This window comes from Microtus pennsylvanicus, chromosome 16 (assembly GCF_037038515.1).
Source record: "Microtus pennsylvanicus isolate mMicPen1 chromosome 16, mMicPen1.hap1, whole genome shotgun sequence".
Taxonomy (NCBI): domain Eukaryota; kingdom Metazoa; phylum Chordata; class Mammalia; order Rodentia; family Cricetidae; genus Microtus; species Microtus pennsylvanicus.
In genome coordinates, this window is record NC_134594.1 from 48305509 (window position 1) to 48326390 (window position 20882).

At 42.5% G+C, this 20882-nt stretch overlaps 1 protein-coding gene across 5 annotated transcripts in view; it reads right to left on the minus strand.

Annotated features, from left to right (window-relative positions):
- Window positions 1-20882, minus strand: part of Fhip1a (FHF complex subunit HOOK interacting protein 1A) — a 216107-nt gene that overhangs the window by 65359 nt on the left and 129866 nt on the right. For 4 of the 5 annotated variants that reach the window (XR_012908042.1, XM_075950504.1, XM_075950503.1 and 1 more), the window contains 2 exons: window positions 19554-19777; window positions 6234-6860 (listed from right to left, as the gene is read on the minus strand). Coding sequence is in view for 4 of the 5 variants with exons in the window: in XM_075950504.1 (XP_075806619.1) it covers window positions 6234-6860; window positions 19554-19658 (732 nt within the window). In the remaining variant the exon portion in view is untranslated. The remainder of the gene's footprint in view (window positions 1-6233; window positions 6861-19553; window positions 19778-20882) is intronic. The other variant, XM_075950505.1, reaches the window with a different exon arrangement.

Consider the following 20882-nt stretch of genomic DNA (forward strand, 5'->3'; position numbering starts at 1 on the left):
GAAGGGGTCACTCAAGCATAAAACCAAAGAGGAATAGGAGAGGAAGACCATGAAAAGTAAGACAAGTTAAAAAAACAAACCAAAGAGGAATAGGAGAGGAAGACCATGAAAAGTAAGACAAGTTAAAAAAACAAACCAAAGAGGAATAGGAGAGGAAGACCATGAAAAGTAAGACAAGTTAAAAAAACAAACCAAAGAGGAATAGGAGAGGAAGACCATGAAAAGTAAGACAAGTCAAAAAAACAAACCAAAGAGGAATAGGAGAGGAAGACCATGAAAAGTAAGACAAGTTAAAAAAACAAACAAAAGAGGAATAGGAGAGGAAGACCATGAAAAGTAAGACAAGTTAAAAAAACAAACAAACAAAATGCAAAGCCTGGCATGGGTAACAAAAACCAGAGAAGCCTTGTAGGCAGAAATGTTAAAGTCCTGAGGGAAATGTCCACAGACCTACAGTTACCTCTCCTTTCACTTGGAGACAGTCACCTCTCTGGCATACACTAGCTTACGCTCTGTCTTCTCTGTCTCTCCTGATTTGACCTGGTCACATCAATCTACACCGGAGATAGGGATGATTGATACAATCAGGTGTGTTGAGTCTCGATTGTGACCTTCCAAGAGTAACACAATGAACTCTATGATAAGGGAGTGCAAGTCGAAGAGGCCTTAGCACAAGGGAACCCGAGGAAGCCTTCGGAAAAGCTAAGAGATGAGAACATAGAATAAAGGACAATGGGAGGAACAGATGGACCATATCAACACTATATGAACACAGATATATTTCTTTGTTCTATTTCCTAATAACTTTTAGCCACTCATACATTAACTCACTCATTAATAAGAAAAACCCTGACTACTTAATTTCAGGTCTGGTGCTAAGTATAGGAAACAAAACAGTAAGCAAGATTGATCTTTTATCTCTTTAAAAATCGGGGCATCTGTGGTCACCAAGGAAAATGCCCTCTATTTAAAGTACTTAATTCCTTGTCAGCATAACCATACAAATCACTTTAATACTAGTTTTGCGTGTGACCCAAATGAGTTGTCTGTTATAAATTAGAAACCTCTAGCAAAAGCATCTGGACCCCAAAGTCCTCCTAAGAAGAGAAGTCTAATCTTGATGCTACGTTTTAAAAGTCAATTGCGTTTGCTAACTCATGCTAAATTAACCACAAAACAAAGACTCTAATTCTGTGTCCTCCTGGTTTCTAAACCACTTTGAGACTCTGAAGATGAATTCATAAAGACAAGCTTAATTTGTCTGACTAAAAAGCTGGGAATAGCTATTCTGTATATCAATATAATTACAGCAACATTAATTTTCAAATTACATACATCAATGGCAGTAATTAAAAATAACACACACCTAATACTCACTTTTTAAGTGAGTTTTCCAAAAGGGCACAGCTGGGATGTGAACAGTAGGAAGCCTGCCCAGACAGAAAGACACATCCCATGCAGACGTGACATCTGGTAGTGCAGGGTGTCCCCACCACGTCCCTGACACTATAAGGCAGGGCAAGGAAATAGCCTAGCTATTTTCCTCAGAGTGGAAAGAAAAAAAAAGGAAAAAATATTTGGCAAAATAAAAGGCACTATGCATTCTTCATACAGGAGTGCGAATGTTCACCTCTGTTAGCAACTGCATTCCCTTCCAAGACTCTGAGTTCAGATTCATTTATTGTAGATTACACACGGTTCTAGAACATGGGCTGTGGGCCATGCATAGGCAGGGAACAAGCCAGGCCAGGAGAGACAGAGAGGCCGGCTTACGATCATAAACAGGACCCTCAAGAATACAGAGGTGCCGAGGGAGCAGGACCAGAGGAAAGAAGTGGCAAGAGGAGGTGGGTTCTTGTTTCAGTTTTGTTTTGTTTCTGGTTCAAGAACTAACATCAAAAGAGATTTACTTGTAAATTTCACTGTGTAACTTGAAAACTAAATTATAAAAAGGTGCATTTATCTGTATTCAATGGCTAATTAAAAATAAGAGGCTCATCTACTCTCTTATCCTTTTATTGATTCAGACCACAAAATTGTAAAACATTGTGTTTATTCTCAATACATCAAATATTAACCAAGTACTTGCCACTCAACATCTCCCTAAAGTACACATTGAGTGACGTTATCATGGGCTAAGAGATGACCGGGCAGGTAAAGTTCTCACCCCACAAGCATGAACTTTCTATTCTCTGATCTCTAGCACCCACATAAAAGCCAAGGAGGTGTGGTGGCTGCAACTCCAGAGCTCAGAGAGTGGAGTCAGGTCATCCCCAGAGCAAACTGGACAGCTAAACTAGCCAAAATGGGAATAATAAACTTCAGCTCAAAGACTCTGTCTCAGTGGATGAGGTAGAGTGATCAGGGAAGAAAGCTGATATCAAGTATGTGTGTGCGTGTGTGTGTATGCACGTGTGCATGCATGTGGTGTGTGTGTGTACGTGTGTGTGTGAAGGAAGGGTTGCCATATAGAGCCATATCGATAGCAACTGTGAAAAGCAGTAACTTCTTGACAGTCTTGTGTGGCTACGCTGCAACAGCAGCTTTAGTATCAGACAAATGTGGTTTTGAGCCAGACTCTGCCATTAACTGGAAGTTGTCACCCCATGCAAGATTAGTGCAATGGTTTGCACGTGGTGATGGAGGAAGGACAAGCCATGCACACAGCACCGAGCAAGCTAAAGTCAATCCTTAAACATCCCGCAGTTCTCGGTTCATTTTAGCAGCTACGACGATTTTTAGCAGATGGCTTTGGTGGGAAGCTAGCAGCAAACACCTGGTAGAGACCATTTGATACAGCTTGCCAAAACAAAGGGCCTCATAAATTCTGGATATGTGATAAAGAACTCCCTACCTGTGGCTCTGTACCTAAAGGTCACCTGCTCTGATTTACATGATTTGATTCATGTCTGCAAGGCTGTGCGCTCCTTGCCAACATGTGACAAATGGCCTAAGTATAACCATCTACATTTGGTGAGAGAGAGAGAGAGAGAGAGAGAGAGAGAGGGAGAGAGAGAGAGAGAGAGAGAGAGAGAGAGAGAGAGAGAGAGAGAGAGAGAGAAGGGGGGAGGGAGGGAAGAAGGGAGGGAGGGAGGGGGAGAGGGAGAAAGAGAGAGAGAGAGAGAGAGAGAGAGAGAGAGAGAGAGAGAGAGAGAGAGAGAGAGAGAGAGAGGTGATCATTTAGTGCCCAGCCATTTGTTGGTACCAGATTGTTCTCAGGGCATCTCTATTCTCCTTCTTTTTTTGAGAACCAAGAAATGAGAGAGCAGAACCAGTCAGCTCTTCCTATCAACTCTGAAGACAAAAGTTTCAAAAAGGGGTCCAGTTTGCTAAGAGAGTCATTGGTCTTCCGGCAGCCTGATGTTAACACACTTTGACAATCATACTAATTAGAGAAAGTTCTTTGTCAATTGTGGCCTTAGCTGGTTGGCTAATAGAGTATGCTTTTATCTGCAACATAAAGGGTTTTTTATTTTAATTATGTTGTCAGATGTAATTATGGAAAACTGGGTATAAATGAGATTATGGGCTCTATCCTGAGGGGCAACCTAACCCGAGAAACTTGTCTTCCATTTTAACAAATGAGGTCAGCTGACAATGTTGTTTTCCCTCCACTTTTAACGAACTGTATAACATTTTAAAATGCATTTTTATAAAGGCAACAATTAGTGAAATCAGTTCAAACACAGTTAATGGAAATCTAAACATTAAAACTACACCACATTCTTCTCCCAATACAGTTGAATTTTTAGATTATGAAATATTACAGATAAGTAGAAAATGATAGACTTGAGAACCACCACAATATTTATCAGATGTTATCATTTTGCTACAGTTTCTTCAGAGTATTTTGCATGCTTTTCAAAAACTGGTACAGCAGCAGGTGGGGCGTGGGGCTGAGTGACAGAGTGCGTGCATGAGGATCTGGGTTCAACCAATCCATGGTGCCAATAAACAGAACAAACCCTGCTCCATTCCCATGGCCATCCTCTTCCTTTCTGCCTCCTCAAGGCTGACCTGAGTCCTGAAGTTAATATTTATTATTCTTGTTCTTGGTTTTGTCCTTGTTTGGTCAGTTTTTGTTTGTTTGCTTGATTTGTTTTTTCCTTAAACTATGTGTGTGTCCAAAAAAAAAAAAAGGACCATTCTAAAGCCTTATGTAAATTTATATAAATGTTAAACTGGTAGGTAGCACTTTGCTATTTATTCATTATGCATCATGCTTTTAGATTTGTTGGCCTTCATACATGTAGGTGTAGCTACATACTAATAGACATTATCACGGTCTAATAATCTTTCGTTTCATACATTTCGACTTTTATTTTCATTAAGTCACTGTTCAACTGAACATACCTGTGACAATATTTGTAAGTAAAGCTTCAGGGTCACACAGTATGCAAAAATTTGATGTTAGTGACCATAATTATATTGCTTTCCTAAACATATATCAACTTATTTCTCAGAAGTTCTTGCCTTTTCTGTATCTTTAAACACTTGGGCACATTACAGTTACTCAAATTCCACAGTCCAAATAAGAATTCACTTTTGCTGTACATTCTGTGGCTTTGAGCAAATATACAAGGGCATGCATCCACGCTGTTATTCCTGCCTACTTTGGGAGATGCTTCTCTTTCTACTGATATCATAGAGGTTTTCTCTCTAACATGTCATCTAGTGTATTCAGACAACACGCATCCTTTTCAGATTGTCTTCTTTCAACATGGTTGTATGTCTTAAAGTTCCCATGGTCTTTTCATGTCTTGTTAGGTCATTTCAACATTGGATGGATCAGTTTTTATTCACCTAGTGCTATCTTGGTTGCTTCTACAATTAATACTATGAATAAAGCCACTAGAAAGATCCATGTTCAGGTTTTTGTGTGGATGTAAGTTTTAACTCCTTGGCGTAATATCAAGGAAAGCATATGATAAAAGCATGTTTGATAAGAAACTGTCAGGACTGGAAAGATAGCCCAGTGTTTAAGAACATTGAATGTTCTTCCAGAGGACCTGAGTTAGATTCCCAGAACCAACAGGGTGATTCACGACCCCTGTAACTTCAGCTCTAGAGGACTGAAAGCTGTCTTCTGACCTTCAGAGGCACTGCATGCAAGCACAGACACACATGCAGGCAAAATACTCATATATATGAAAATGAATAAATAAATAAACCACTTTAAAAAGAAAACTATCAATCTGTCTCCAAAGCAGCTGCACCAAATTGCATCCCCACCAGTAATTAAAATGAATTCCACATCCTTGCCTGCACTTGGTGTTGTCGGTATGGTCTGTGGACACTGGCGTCAAGTGAACCCCTCTTCATGAGCATCATCTCTCCATTCTAAGCAGACACACACACCCACCACATATATTTCTAAATGTCCTCTAGGGATTATGTTTCTCCTGGTCTAAAATCACCCATACGATGTTTACTAGCAATAACAAAAATCTCATCTACCCATAGCAACCTGCCTTGCCTTGTCCAACAAAACTCACCAGGGCTCTCCTAGCTATACCATGTATGTAAGGCTACATGATTTATAAAGACTGATAGAAAAACAGAAAATAGCAATGTTCACTGAGCTTAGGAAGCATTGAGAGCTATTGCCCAACTAACATAACACCCAGATCACTCAGAGACCTACGAAGCCCTGAAAATTACATACTGTTCCCATCTTTTCCTGGTGCTGAGCATTGGCTACTCCAATACATACCATTTTGGTTTCACGCCATGGATTAAGGAACTTTTCAAAGTAGAGAATTTTTTGTTACTGCAAATACATATTCATTTTTCAATAAAATCAGTGCTACAGACCAACAACTTACAGTCGTTATCTTGCTGAGAAACAAATTAATTTATGAAAGTAGCTGTGAGGGGTCTTACCACATGCCTTGACTCAGTGGAGCAAAGTCAACCTGAAAGGCTATGAATTTTAAAAGTGCAGGCTTTACCAACCTCTATGCATATATCCTACGAAGAAATAAAAAGTGTTCCCAACACAATAAAAATGAATTAAGAAATGGTCACAAGTCTAGAGGTAAATTTTGAGCTGCTACTGCTCAGCCAAATTTTAGCACTGAAACTTAGATACCTCTGCTGCCACCAAGCAAGTTCCTCTGAACGTCTTTCCATGGAAGGTACAACTTCAAATAAATGGAACAAAGGATTTGCTATTGGCACATGAGCGGAAAGAAGTGAGCTGGAAGGAAAGCACAGCAAGGGAGGGGACTTACTGGACAGAAGTAGGTGTTCTCCACAATGTGATTGGCCACCATGCTGTTCTCCGCGGAGAGAGACATGATAAACAGCAAAGCATCCCGAGCTTGCTGGCCTACTGTGCCCTCCCGATGAATGAAGGGTATCAGGAGAGAGAAGATGAGGAAGTTGGCAGCCCCTTGGTCCTCACTGGTGTGGAAGAAGAGTTCCAGAATGGATGGGTCTTTGGCAAGGATGGAGCAAAGCTGGTTGAGCAGGACGACCAGCTTTGCCTCCACGGCTGGGGTGGTTGTCCCCGAACAGGAGCTCAGCAGCATCATCAGGGGCTTCAGGATGGGCTTATGGTGCAGCAGGGGCTGGTACGACTGCGTAACCAGCATCTCGTACATCTTCAGCTGCTCCAGTTTGGTTTCGTCGGTGAATTCCCGCCTCAGGCTCCAGAGGAAAAGCTTTTCCATGATGTTCTCACAGACCACAAACTCCAGAATTGGCCCCATGGCAGCATCCTTGGCTTGTTCTTCAATGAGCAGGAACAGCATGTGTTCCACATAGTTCTGCACAGCACTGGCCTCATCTGGAGGGATCGATCCATACTTTGCCTGGGTGTTCTTCAAGGGGTCATGCTTCTCTAAGATCTTCACAACCTGCAACATATCAATCACCTGTCATCCGCTGCCGCTCACCATAGTTCCCCAAAACACACTGTTTTTAACCAGATTGGCACAAAAACACAGGAGCTATTGGATGCAAAATACCTATAGCTATCAAATATGCTAAAAGAACAAAAGTTAAAAAAAGCAAAAAATGCAAAAAATGGTAAGTGCTTTTGTGTTCAAAGAGAAAAAAACAAGTTACTTTTCATCTAAACCATCTATAACACAACACTGCCTTTTAAGTTTCAAATGCATTAAACAAGTAAAAAGAAACCTGGATACCCATATTCTTCCCTAAAACAATTGTTCTGAAGACTTCTGCAGAGCAATGGAAGTCCTTATGTGCTCTTGACAAACACTATGCCTCCCTTCTCCACTTGGAGGGGCACAGCAATAGGAGCATTGAGAGGAAAGTGAGAAACTGTAGGCCAGCACAAGTAGAATCAATTCTAACAGAGGCACAGACACAAGAACCAAAATCTGGAGTATGAACATCTTGTTCTTTAAGCCAAAATAAATAAACAAGCAAAAAAATAAATGCCTTCCTGGGGTAATTAATTACAAAATAAATTTCTTAAGTTTGGAGTGATATGAAAGTTTTGGATATTATGGTAAAAATAGTCAATGAAACAAAATTAGGCACCACCCAACACATGGCTAAGGTAGATACATTTTGTTCAGTATCCGGATAGGTCACACCACATCCTGGTCTGTCTCCCTTCCTTCCCAATTTCTGACCTTACTCTGCCCACTGATACTTCTACTTGGGCACCTGGAAATTTGAGCCATTTTATATCTTAATTTCCATTTACCTCAGTGACATGGGTGTCTATGATAACCCATTCACTTTCCTCCCTTTAAAATACTGCACCTGGTATTTTTAAACCACCCGACATTTTATTAGCAACTCTGTCTTTGCTTCTGTTTGCCTTTCTGAACAGCATCTATCGCAATATTTGCCTTCGGTTCCCTCCTGGCCCAGTTCTATGATGTGTTGCTACATGTTATGTATTTAGGTAACAGGGTTTTTTTTTTTTTGAGTTGTTGGGGAAGCTGGCAAATACACAATGTCATGTCAGCATGCATGAGCAATCGGGGAAATTATTTCTCAAGAAAATGTCTTCATTTCTCATCTGTCAAAATTGTGAGAAAGGAATCTTTGTGGACCAGATGAGGATATCCTGACAGAATGAATGCATTTCCACACTATCTGTGATCTCTATCAATTTTCATCACAAAGCTGATAATACTGTTTCACAGAGGGAAAAGTGACCCCAACACTTGAGCTGACATTTTTTCATGAGGAAAAGCATTTCTTAAACAGCTACCCAAATGATATAAGGTCCATGGATTGGTGACCACAAGGCGGCCACTGGATATCCTCTGCCACAAACCTGAGAGCACTTGGTGTCCTACACATTCTCGGGTGCTGCAGAATTTCCTGCAGGCCACTGAGCTCACATGAGGACATCTGCAGAGAGGAACACAGTAACACACTGGTCCTGAAGGGGCTTTTACCCCAACACTATACTTTCTCCAGCCCCCAAAGTTCCTAACCTGAAGGTTTTGCCTTCTAAAGAATGAACTGACTTGTGCTTTGTTGGCGCTGATTTCAAAAGTCCATGCACTGAGTCTACCTGTGAGGACTTATTTACAGCTAGGCCTCCGGGTAAAATGTGGTTACATTTCTCACTCCGTTCGGACTGTGCAAACTGCCTAAGACTGAGACTGCTTTATAGACGGGTAGCGGCATGCCAAACCACCTCAGCCTTCCTTAAAAATAATCCAGCAATGTGTAACAACAGTTATGAAATTGTTCCTGATCTCAGACTAATCTGAGTTGAGGGGAACTGCCTAAAATGTTTGTGTCAACAATCTTTTCCAATAATGAGAAATAGAAACACTATTGACCCGGACAGTCAAAAATAAGAGAATTATAACCAAAATGTACCACCATACAATATAACTACTGTTACACAAGTGAATCATATTATCACACACTAATTATTTACATATATGTATAAACATATATCTGTATATACATATGTATACATATATGTATATATAAGTATATATGTAAATAATTTGCTAAAAGGAAACACAGGGGCTAGAGAGATGGCTCATCAGTTTAGAGTACTGGCTGTTCTTGCAAGGGATCCAGTTCAGGGATGGAGGGGGGAGGACCTTGGACTTCCCACAGGGCAGGGAACTCTGCCCTCTCTTAGGACTGGAAGGGGAGGGGAGAGGGCAAGTGGGGGAGCGGGAGGGAAATGGGAGGAGAGGAGGAAGTGAGAATTTTGAATGGTATTATTTATAAAGAAATAAAAAATTTAAAAAAAGGATCCAGTTCAGTTCCTTAAATTCACATAGCAGTTCAAAGCCCCCTGTAACTCAAGTTATTAAAAACCCAATTCTCTAGAATGCCTAAGCGATATAAATTTATAGATATACACTTATGCTATACATATTTAATCAAATACTTACTGTGTATCTAATATATATATGTAATATTCAGCAAAACAATTCATACGACCACAAATCATGTTCTTCTCATTCATTAACTTGTATTTATATGTATTATTGATTCCAAGAATTCTATTACTAAGCTTCATTCCCAGACCTATTGGAGGGAGGGAGGAAGGAAAGGGAAGAAAGGAGGGAGGGAGGGAGGGAGGGAGGAAGGAAAGGAGGGAGGGAGGGAGGGAGGGAGAGAGGGAGGGAGGGAGGGAGGGAGGGAGGGAAGGAGAGAGGGAGGGAGGGAGGGAAGGAGGGAGGGAGGGAGGGAGGGAGGGAGGGAGGGAGGGAGGGAGGGAGGGAGGGAGGGAGAGAACCGAGAGCTGTATGACAGAATGAACCCCGTGTAGCCGCTTTTAGTTCTATAATTTATGTTTTAAAGTGTGTGTAGGTGTGTGCAGGTGTGTGAATGTGCAAGCCGGTACCTGTGGTGGTCAGAAGGTGTCACATCCCCTAGAGCCAAAGTTACGGGCACTTGTGAACTACCTGATGTGGGTACTCACAACTGAATTCTGGTCCTCTGCAAGAGCAGCGTGTGCGCTTAAACATGAAGCCATCGCTAGCCCATTCAGCAGCTTTTAAAACTAAGTAAGTCAGCTCTCCTTAGTGCAGACCCTTTCTACAGCCTTCTGGGTAAGTGGGCAGAGAAACCAGAGAGCAGAATTTTAATAATCCCCAGAAATGAAAGGTTTGCTGACCAGGAAGGGAGAGACCCCTGGACCCCCTTTCCTCGCCTGCACCTCTTGCCTGTAGTCTCACTGCACAGGGAAATGGGCATGTTATAACCAAGGCCGTGAGTCACAGGGTGCCCAAGCTTAGCAAGTGCGGGCTGCCTTTGTGCCCATGATTTACAAAAGCTGAGCCTTGCTTCTCCTCAGGAGGCGTTTCCTAGGCACCCTCTCCTTCCCTTCCCTGCCAGCAGACAAAGCTGTAACTGGCGTTTCAGGTTGGTTCCTAGGCCACACCTGGGACTGGCTCTAACCACAGCAGGAGCCTTAGAAACGTCTGAGCAGGAACTCAGGTGCACTGAGATGCCAAAGAGCTCCTGTCCAAATGGTGCCACTGTCCTCTCAAGTGACCCCTGGTGTGACCTGGACTCTCCTTATCTTTCCCTTGTGTGTCTTTCTCTCACACCACGGCTACCAAACCCTCACATTCTTGCTTCCGGTTTCTCTGCTTGCTGCCTAGTTTTACCCACTGTTCCAACTCTAACCTTCTAGACTGGTGGGTGGTGCGGCTGCATATGCTTATATGCCTAAGCGATATAAATTTATAGATATACACTTATGCTATATATACACAGCCCTTGCTGTGACTATCTGCTATGTTACCCAGCCAAGCCTCTTCTCAGGCATTGGCCGTCAGTCCTGGGGAAGGGAAACTCAGCTAATAAGGCTGGAGGAGCCATAGCAGGAGAGAGGCTAAAAGCAAACAAAGTATACTTTGTAAACATTTCATTTACAAAACAAGTTCACCGTATTAAGCTGAAAATCATATTTAATAAACTAGCACATGGTAAAAGCCCACATGCATGAAGTAAACCAGCTCAGTTAATAATAATAAATGTACTGATCATAACTAGACATGTTTTTCATTGCTAGAGGGCATGTGGGAGTGGAATACGAGCTTGGATCATATTTAGTTCAATATATAAATTAATATAATTTAAAAGTAAATACAAAATGAGCAGTATGAATAGTGGCTTTCAAATTACCATCAGATCAAAACAGTTAAATCCAACCTAATTTCAAAGCCATTTGACCTTTCGATAGGAGTGCTACTAAGGATAAAATTTTAAAATAGCCTATGGTCTCTAATACGACTCCATCTGTCAGTGAGAATGGGCCTGAATGCTAACGTGATAAATTCTGAAAGGAAACAATGGAAAAGGTACACATCAATCACATAATTCCACCTCGTACTAACACAAGGGTTTCTCTGTCAGGAGATCTGCTTCAGCCCAATCTTCCATTGCTCTCTGCCTCTGACACGGGGAATCACGCAACTTTGGCTAGACTTGCCTATTTCTAGAAAGCCACATGAGGAAGACCCCCAGTTCCGAACCCTTTGGAATGCTAATCTAAAGTGATGGTTGTGGAAAAACTTAAGTTACTAAGCGACATTTTCCATTGCACAGAAAGGGAGGGAGAATTTAATTGGCATGGGCCAAGTTATACTGTGTGTGCCAAATAATGACAACAGAGTTAAGTTTCCACTGTCTCCCCATCATTCCTTAATGGCTTTCCACTTGGAATATTCCTTGAGTACCTGTCTCTACGGGTCTTACCAGGGCCGCAAGCCAGCTGACCACATAAACACCTGCCCTCCTTCCAGCCTGCCTGTTTACCCTCATGCTGCCTGCCTGCCTGCCTGCTTGCTTGGTTTCTTTCTTCCCTCCCTCCCTCCCTCCCTCCCTCCCTCCCTCCCTCCCTCCCTCCTTCCTTTCTTCTTTCATTTCTTTCTTCCTTTCCTTCCTCCTTTTCTTTCTTTCCTTTCTTCCTCCCTCCCTCCCTTGTGCTCTCCTTCCTTCTTTCATTTCTTTCTTTCCTTCCTTCCTTCCTTCTTCCTTCCTTCTTTCCTTCCTTCCTCTCTCCCTCCTTTCCTCCCTCTCTCCCCCCTTCCTTCTTTCCTCCCTCCTTTGCCCCCCCTCCTTCCTTCCTGTCTGCCTGCCTTCCCTTCTTTTCAGAACTAGAGATTATTAAACTCAAGCCCTGCCTTGCACTGGACAAGTAAGCGCTCTACCACTAAAGCTATAACCTCAATCTTTTGTTTTATTGTCGCTGCTATTTGTTTGCTTTGGCTTTTAAGACAGAATCTAAGTTGCCTGGGCTGGCCTTGAACTTGCTACATAGCCCAAGCTTATCTTGAATTTGCAGTCTTCTTGAATAGTTGGAATTACAAGCATGTGCTATCATGCTTGACTTTAATTTTTCTAATATTAAAACTATAATCCCCTTGTAAAATGTGCTTACTTAATCCACTTGCATAAAATCAATTCTAGTCAGAAGCTGCACAGACTTGTCTGAATCTAGGTTTTTAAAACATGATAAAGACAGGGTGTGGTAGTAACACCTATAATCCAACACTTTATTAGAGGCAGAAGGACCAAGAGTTCAAAGCCAATGTGAGCTCTATGAGACCTTGCTCAAAAAACAAAAAGGGGAAACTGTTGCTGCTGTGTTGCTAAGTGGATATAAAGTGCCTGCCAATGCTTTCTAATTATTTATGCCACTGCCAGTTTTTCTACAGGGGTCAGTAGGAGTGGGAGGAGAACAAAACAGGGCAGTGAGAGGTGAATATGATTAAAAACATATTACATATATGAAAATATAATGAAACTCATTACTATGTATAATTAATACACGTGTCTGTTACAGTAAAAACACAAAGAAAACAACAACAGCAACTACCATGACAATAAGCAATATGGGGAGGAAAAGAGTTCTTTCATTTTACAGTGTGTGGTACATCATCCAAAGTCAGGGAAGGAAGTCAAGGCAGGAACCTGAAGGCAGGAGCTGATGCAGAGCCATGTGGGAACACAGCTTACTGGCTTGCTCCACATGGCTTGTTCAGCCTGCTTTCTTATACAACCTAGGACTAGGACCAAGAGTGGTATGGCCCATAATGAGTGAACTTTCCTACATCAATCATTACTTAGAAAAGACAGTAGGGTTGCCCACACACAAGTCTCACAGAGGCATTTTCTCAATCGCAAGGCCTTCTTCCCAATATTGTTCCTTCTTCCTAACTTGTTGTCAAGTTCATAATAACCCAGCCAGGACTCTTCGTAACAAAGCCCCCTTTTTCAAAGATAAATAAGAACTATGAAAAGAACATAGGAAGGAGGACCCAAGTGAAAATGCTGAACCGAGCGTTAGTCTATCACAGATCAGACTCTTTAGAGAGTACACAACGGGAGAGCGGCCAACATTGTAGCAGGCTCATCCTCTGTAGGGTCTCCCAGGAGCACCAGCTGATGGCACTCTCGTAAGAACCATGGATTTCATCCACTTTCAGCTGTCACATTTAAGGCCACTTGTAAAGCTGGAAAGAGACATAAGTGCTTAAAATGTTGGCGGACATCAATTTTCTAAGATATTCAGAAGATTAATCAGAGCTTTCGAAGCTTTCCACATCCCCAAGGCGTTCCGTGTTCTCTGTCATTTAGTCTGCAACAAGATGCAAACCAAAAGCTAAGCAGAGCAAGGAAATAAAAATGCAAATACGCATACCAGATCCATGCATCATGTCCTATATTCTCTTAATGGATTCGGGGTATCAGAGTTCTACACTGTACTCGCCCTAAGACCCAGCCTCTAGTTTTCACTGCTGTGGATATAGGTGTTTAACACAAACAATCTACAGGCCTCCATTTCTCACTGCCATGCCACCCTGAGACAGAAAAGCCACTGTTCTTTCTTCCTCGAGTGTCATGACTGTCATACGGTCCTGATGTTTCCTTGCTTGCTTTTGCACAGGTTTTCACTATTAGTCCAGGCTGGCCTTAAATTCATGATCCTCCTTCCTCAGACACCCAAGGGCTAGCATTGTAGACAGGTACTGTCATGCCCAGCTTTCTCTAATACTTTTTTCGTTTGTTTGTTTTATTTGGTTTTGTTTTTGTTGAGACAGGGTTTCTCTGCGTAACAGCCCTAGATGTCCTATACTAGATCTTGTAGACTAGGCTGGCCTTGAACTCACAGAAATCCGCCTGTCTCTGTTTCCCAAATGCTGGGATTTGCGCCACCACTGCCCGGCTGCTTTCTCTAATTTTTAAAAAATAATTTTCTCTGTATATAATAGAGAAAGGTCCATATAGTCACAAAGTATAAATAAATGCTATGAAATAAAAAAATAATCTAGAAAAACAGCTTTTTTGGAATATAAAATTTTTGGTAAAAAGGAGACCTATGTTATTTTTTAGATGGATATAAATGATTTTTTTGTTTTGTTGTTTATTTTTTGAGACAGGGCCTTGCTATGTAGACCAATCTAGCCTGGAACTCACCAAATAGCCTAGTCTGACTCTGAACTCTTGATCTTCCTGCTTTTGTGGTCAAAAGTACTAGAAATACAGACGTACAGACATAAACCTCCTTGCCTAACTTCTTCCAATTCTCTATTCTCCTGCCTAAAAGAAGTAAGGACACAGTGACTATTACAAGGTCCACGTAGTCACAAAGTATAAGCATATCATGGAAAGTAACCAATAGGTAGGTGGTATAATTCACCAGCCAGTCTGCTTGAACAATTTATTATCCGATAAGCCAGTGATCCCTTCCATTTGAACCCTCTTCCGCTCTGAAAATGCGAAGACAGTGAGGAGATAAAAAGCAATAACCTGCCAAATTATAAACTGTTTTTGCAAATGACTATAGAAATCTATCGTAGGTATATATTCATCCTTACCCCTAAAAGCAAGTTCAAAGACCTTCTTGGAAGCATATTATACAGTGGTTTAAAGTTAGTGCATTTGGGGCTGGAGAGATGGCTCAGAGGTCAAGAGCATTGCCTGCTCTTCCAAAGGTCCTGAGTTCAATTCCCAGCAACCACATGGTGGCTCACAACCATCTGTAATGGGGTCTGGTGCCCTCTTCTGGCCTACAGGCTTACACACAGACAGAATATTGGTATACATAATAAATAAATAAATATTAAAAAAATAAAGTTAGTGCATTTTAAAGTGGCTTCCCAAATTGCCTGGGTCTTCTAAAGTCGTGTTCCTCCTTGCTGTTCAGCAGTTTGTTGACTGATGTCATACTACATTATGCCATACTCTGTTATGGGCACCAGAAACACAAATACATCGCTGAAAGCCTCTGATATTCAGGAGCTTCTCAATGGTGTTGAAGAGAAGCTACATATACCGTTGTAAGATAAAGAGTCTGATGGAACAGGAGAAGAGAGCGTGTGGCGATGGTGAGCACAGAGAGAAAACGTGAGAGAGAGAAGAGAGAGTGTCTGCAGGAAATGACATCCCTAATGTGTCCTGTAGGAGCAGCATTTCACAAGACGGAGGGGCACTCAAGCAGAAAGAGCAGCAAGCACTTCACACACAGAGGCACGGAACGACTGGACAATTGCTAGGGATGATGGTGGACACGCATGCAGAGCAGTCTCGGAAGCTAGGATCTAAGGAACTGTCTGTGCCCTCCTGGCCTGTGGGTGGGCTTATGTCATTGGGATGTCCAACTGGATACATCTATAACAGATAGATCTGGATCTTAGGTCTATTATTCTGGTGATTTAAGATTCAAGAAGGTGAGAGGAAGCATGGGCCAGGCCAGCTTCCTAAACCTACATTCTCCAAAGTCACTATTAGGAAGCTTACTCCTGGGTATCTACAGAGACCCTTCTATCATGACATCATGGATGGGGAGGGGTTGGAAATTCAAGTGTACTACCAGGCCACTTAAGGTCTCACCCATGGGATGATGGACTGCCTTATATATGACCCAAGTTAGTTATAGAGCTAGCTGCCCTGGACAGTAGAGGCCAAGATAGAAAGCAGCAACCCTTCTCTTTCCATCCATGTTAGCTCTGTAACTCAAGCTCTGGCATAGAAGCGACTTGTAAATAGTATACCAGAGGCTGTCAAATGCATGTCAGTGATGCTGAATTTATACTGAAGTAGCCTAACAAAGATAAATTCTAGATAGCACAGACTTTCGCTGCCTTTATTCTTCCTAATTTATGGTATACAAAAGTATTGTACTGAGCTGTGAATGGCACACTCCTTTCAATACCATGTGGCCGTTCAGTCCTGACTGCCACATTTCCTAGAGGCCTCTCAGGTTGCCTTGGTTGCCTTGAGGGAGTTGGGGGCTGTAGTCACAGTAGGCACAGAGGTACACATGTCACAGATGAGACTGTTTCCCCTGAGTGTGCCGTTAGCCACCCCAGCAGAAGTCACGGTGAAGAGCCAAGTCCAGAGACGGATGCACAACCCAGTCCTGACAGCTGAGGGATTCGCAGCTCACATCTCTGCCTTGCCCTCAGTTTTTGCCTCCCCCACCTTCTTTCTCACCAACATAAAGGTCAAAACTGAGCATTTATCACCAATATCCCTCTTAAAATGTTCCCTTCCTCTGACATGAAAACTTTTCCACAGCCAAACTGTCCAAACTACAACTTTCTTCACCACTCACACTCATAACACTCCCTTTTCTTAACTTAATTCCTGTAGCTACCCCCCGCCCTCCGAGGATGCTCTAGGGATGTCCTTGAACTGTTCCCTAACTCAACCTCTAAGAGAAAATAGCTACTTAGATACGCACGTGCATCTATTTCTCAACCAATATTATCATTCATACAGTTGATAGGAAGGCCCACAGAGTCTCTGCAGATAGAGACTAAGGGCATTTTCTAGATGTATTTAGAAGGAAAAGCTAAGTCTAAAGAGATTAATAAAAAAAAGGTCTTTTCCTCATGGTCCCGACATCTTTGCTCATGTTCTCACTCTTTCTGCTCCTCATTGGGACCTTGGGAGCTCAGTCCAGTGCTCCAGTGTGGGTCTCTGTCTCTATCTCCATCCATCGCCAGATGCGAGTTCTAGGATGATATGCAATATATTCGTCAGTATTGCTCTAGGGTAAGGTCATTTCAGGTTCCCTATCCTCAGCTTCCCAGGGAACTAACTGGGGACCTCAGCTTGGGCACCTGGGAGCCCCTCTAGGGTCAAGTCTCCTGCCCACCCTAAAGTGGGTCCCTTAACTAAGAATTGTGGTTCCGTGCTCCCCTATCCAACCTTCCTTTATCCCGATCCTCCTGTTTCCCCAAGTCCCCCCTCCTTCCCTTCTACCTTTTCTCTCCCCATCTCCCCTAACCCTCATCCCACCCCACCCCCAAGATCCCAGTGGAGATGATCTACTGGGAGCTCACCAAGGCCAGCTGGACTGTTACCAGAAAAAGCATGGGATAAAACTGGACTCTCAGAACATGGCGAACAATGAGGGCTGATGAGACGCCAAGGACATTGGCACGCGGTTTTGATCCTACGCAATGTGCTGGCTTGGTGGGAGCCTAGCCAGTCTGGATGTTCACCTTCCTAGATATGGATGGAGGGGGGAGGACCTAGGACTTACCACAGGGCAGGGAACCCTGACTGCTCTTTGGACTGGAAAGGGAGGGGGAGAGGAGTGGGGGGAAGGGGAGAGGGGTGGGAGGAGGGGGAGAAGAGTGGGAGGAGGGGGAGAAGAATGGGAGGAGGGGGAGGGAAATGGGAGGCTGGTGGGAGGAGGGGGAAATTTGTTTTTTTTTTCTTTTCTTTATCCTCCTTTTATCAATAAAAAAATTTTTAAAAAAAGGTCTTTTATTTCATTCTTAAAAAGAAACCCAACTAAAGTTAAGGAAATGGCTGAACAATCATAAGACATGCTCACTTTATAAAGGGAATTGTTTAATGACTAACATCATTTCCTCTGACAAGATATTCTCATCTTCACCTCAATATATTTCAAGAGGAGGGTGCTAAGCACCTGCATGGTGCCTCCGATAACCCCCAGTATCTGATAATGCTGAAGTCATTCATAGCAGACATGGAACTGACTAATAGGATTCTGGGGCTAATATTTATTCTCAACAACGTGAAAAGAAGATGGACACATTCCTCACACAGGACATTCTAGCAGCAGTCCAGCTGTTCTTCGGAGAAAGAAACCAGATTGAGCAGGATAGATGATCTACCTACACAGAGTCACGAGGTCAGTGGTGTATCTGTGATTCTCAGAGCAGCGCAGAAAGCCAAATGGATCCCATTACAGGAACCAGAAGGAATGCTCATGATCAAACGTAGTACACACACACAGTGGGCCTCAGAGCAGAGATTCCACATTTCAAAGGGAAACTCCATCGGCCAAATGAATGGTAAGCTGGAAATGCCATCCGTGTGGTAATCCACTCAAGAGAATGGACATAAATAATTAAGTAAATAAAATAGACAAGCATGCAGTAATACATAGATACATTGTACATGGGATAAGCACAAAATGATATATGGTCCAAACAGGTAAAGATAGAAGCAGGTCTTCTGAGGACTGCTGGTCACAACTCTCAAGGGTCCATTAGCTGACTCTGAAGCCATTGCTTTAAAATGCTTTAAAACGTGTAAAACCAAAGGCAGTTATCTAATTATCAAGAATAGCTCCAAATTTCTTTCCTTCACTATAGAAGAGGTGTCCTCAATGCCCACAGTAAATCCATTAAATCGGAACAATAACTCAAGAGTAATGGGAAAGCAGAAGAAAATCATAGAAGCTTTACACTAGAAGGTGAAAAGCAACTACAAGGTGTGAACAATCCAGAAGCAGAATTGATTTTGCCCCTTTTGATCTAATCTGTGTCTGCCATAATTGCTGTGATTTACAGGCTCCGGGCTTTAACCCATGTGTTCTTTCCGGACACAGGAAGGAACCTGGTAGTCATTAAAAAACCGTCACATAAATAGCCACTTACCAGCTCACCTGGGGAGTATAACGCTAGACAAGTAGTAAAGAATACCATTTTTTTTTTTTATTTTACTACCTGCAAGCTCCCCGAGGAAAGGGGCAGACTGGTAAATTTTCTAAGCATTCAACCCTTAATTTTCTTGGGAAAGCCCCAAGAAGTAGAAATGAATCATCCACAAACACTAATGTGCTCAGTAGAGAAGATGAGGACTCAGGCATAGCCAGACAGATCCCCCTACATCGTATGGGGTCTGACAAAGGCAGGGTACTGAAGTCAGACCCGTGGGTTTTGCATTCAAGGCACTGAGGTCTGAGTACCAAGGTCTGGCTTGGTAATTCACTGACAGCAGAACCTCCAGACAGCCATTTAACCTGCATAATTCTCCATTCTCTTTATTAGTTTCTGGAGAAGATTAAATGATAGATTTAATATAAATTATATTAATTACAGAATATTTGAAGTACTCAACACAGTACTTAGTAAATGCTTCAAAAAGCCAGCCCTTTGTGGAAACAATGTTTTAATCTGATACATACTATAGGAAATCAGGAAGAAAAATCTGCTTTTCTCTTGACTGAAAGAGCCTGTCCTACAAAGCATTTTCTAGAAAGTCAGCTGACTGTCACCAAGTAGGAAATCTTGGCTCAGTGTGGCAGAAACTGGAGGTGGGGGGAGGCTCAGCAGAGGAGACCAGCAGAGGAGATGGAGGTCATTTATTACCTGTGCCCAGTGGTTCTTAAACACAATCATGCATGTTTCTGGGTCAACTCCCTTCAGGCTAACAGCCTGCTGAAGTTTGCTTTCTGTCGAAATTGATGACATCATAAACCTTTGACACTTCTAAGTCATACTTAATTTTCATGAAAATATTGTAGGTAGTCATTAACTTCAATTATCATGTGAAAAATGTAACTTCTTCAGTCTTCATGGTCACTTCCCAAAACCTGTAATGACAATAACAAAAAAAATGCATCTTATGCTCATATATTAAACAGGACGCTGACTACTGAATTTAAATAAAAGAATAGACAGCCTCAAAGTCCTAAACAAACAGTAGCTGTATGATAGTCACAACATATCATTTATATTTGATCTTAAGTTTCTCCTATTCTCTCACCCTCTTACTAAAAAATGTGAACTATGGTACTGCTGAACTATAGACATGTATTGAACATGTGGAATGTCTTCTCTCCGCTAGAAGCAACCACCACCCACGAGTTTTTGTACCAAATCACTCAAGTTTAGTTTCTACAACTAAACAAGAAACTGTGCTATCAACTTTCACAGAATTTTAAGAAATGCCTAGTAACAGGAAAACTGTGAATCAATAGTCATACACACACACACACACACGCTTAATAAACCTTGGGTGAGCTGCAGGAGCTGGAAGTTCATGAAGTCTTTGCTGTGCAAATGCGAAGACTGAGCTCACATCCCAAGCCTACATAAGAGCTTGGTGGGTGCTTTGGTCCTGCCTATCCCAGCGCCCAGTGCCGTGTACCACACCCCCGTGTCTGCGCTCTGTGCACTGGCACCCAGTTTGCAAGCTTTGGGCAAGGGGGCTGGAGGTTAAAATACACAGACACACACACACACACACAGAGACAGCGACATGGGTCATCCTTGAATTCCCCAAGAATGCCCCCTTTATTGTGTTCAAGGGCAGATTATATAGAGATAGCCATGCCCTAGCCAAACCCACCAGAAACCACTCTCCTGCCATCAGGAACTCCTGAAGGTCTCGTGCTCAGAGCAGCTGTAGGCACTCAGATCAGGGGATTACAAGAAATTCAGGATCTGGGGTCTCACTGTTCCCAAGACCCAGGAAGCAAAGAGGGAGACCCCGTGCAAGCTGGAGAGATGGATGAGACAAATAGTGATTTCTGGCTTCAGTTGCAGGCCCCCAACTCAGCCAACAAAGTGGACAGGGATCAAATCAAGGAAGACACCTGGCATCAACCTCTCACTTCCATGTGCACTAGCACACATTGACACATGCGTCAGCACACATGTGCACCACACACATGAACATGAATGTACATCACATGC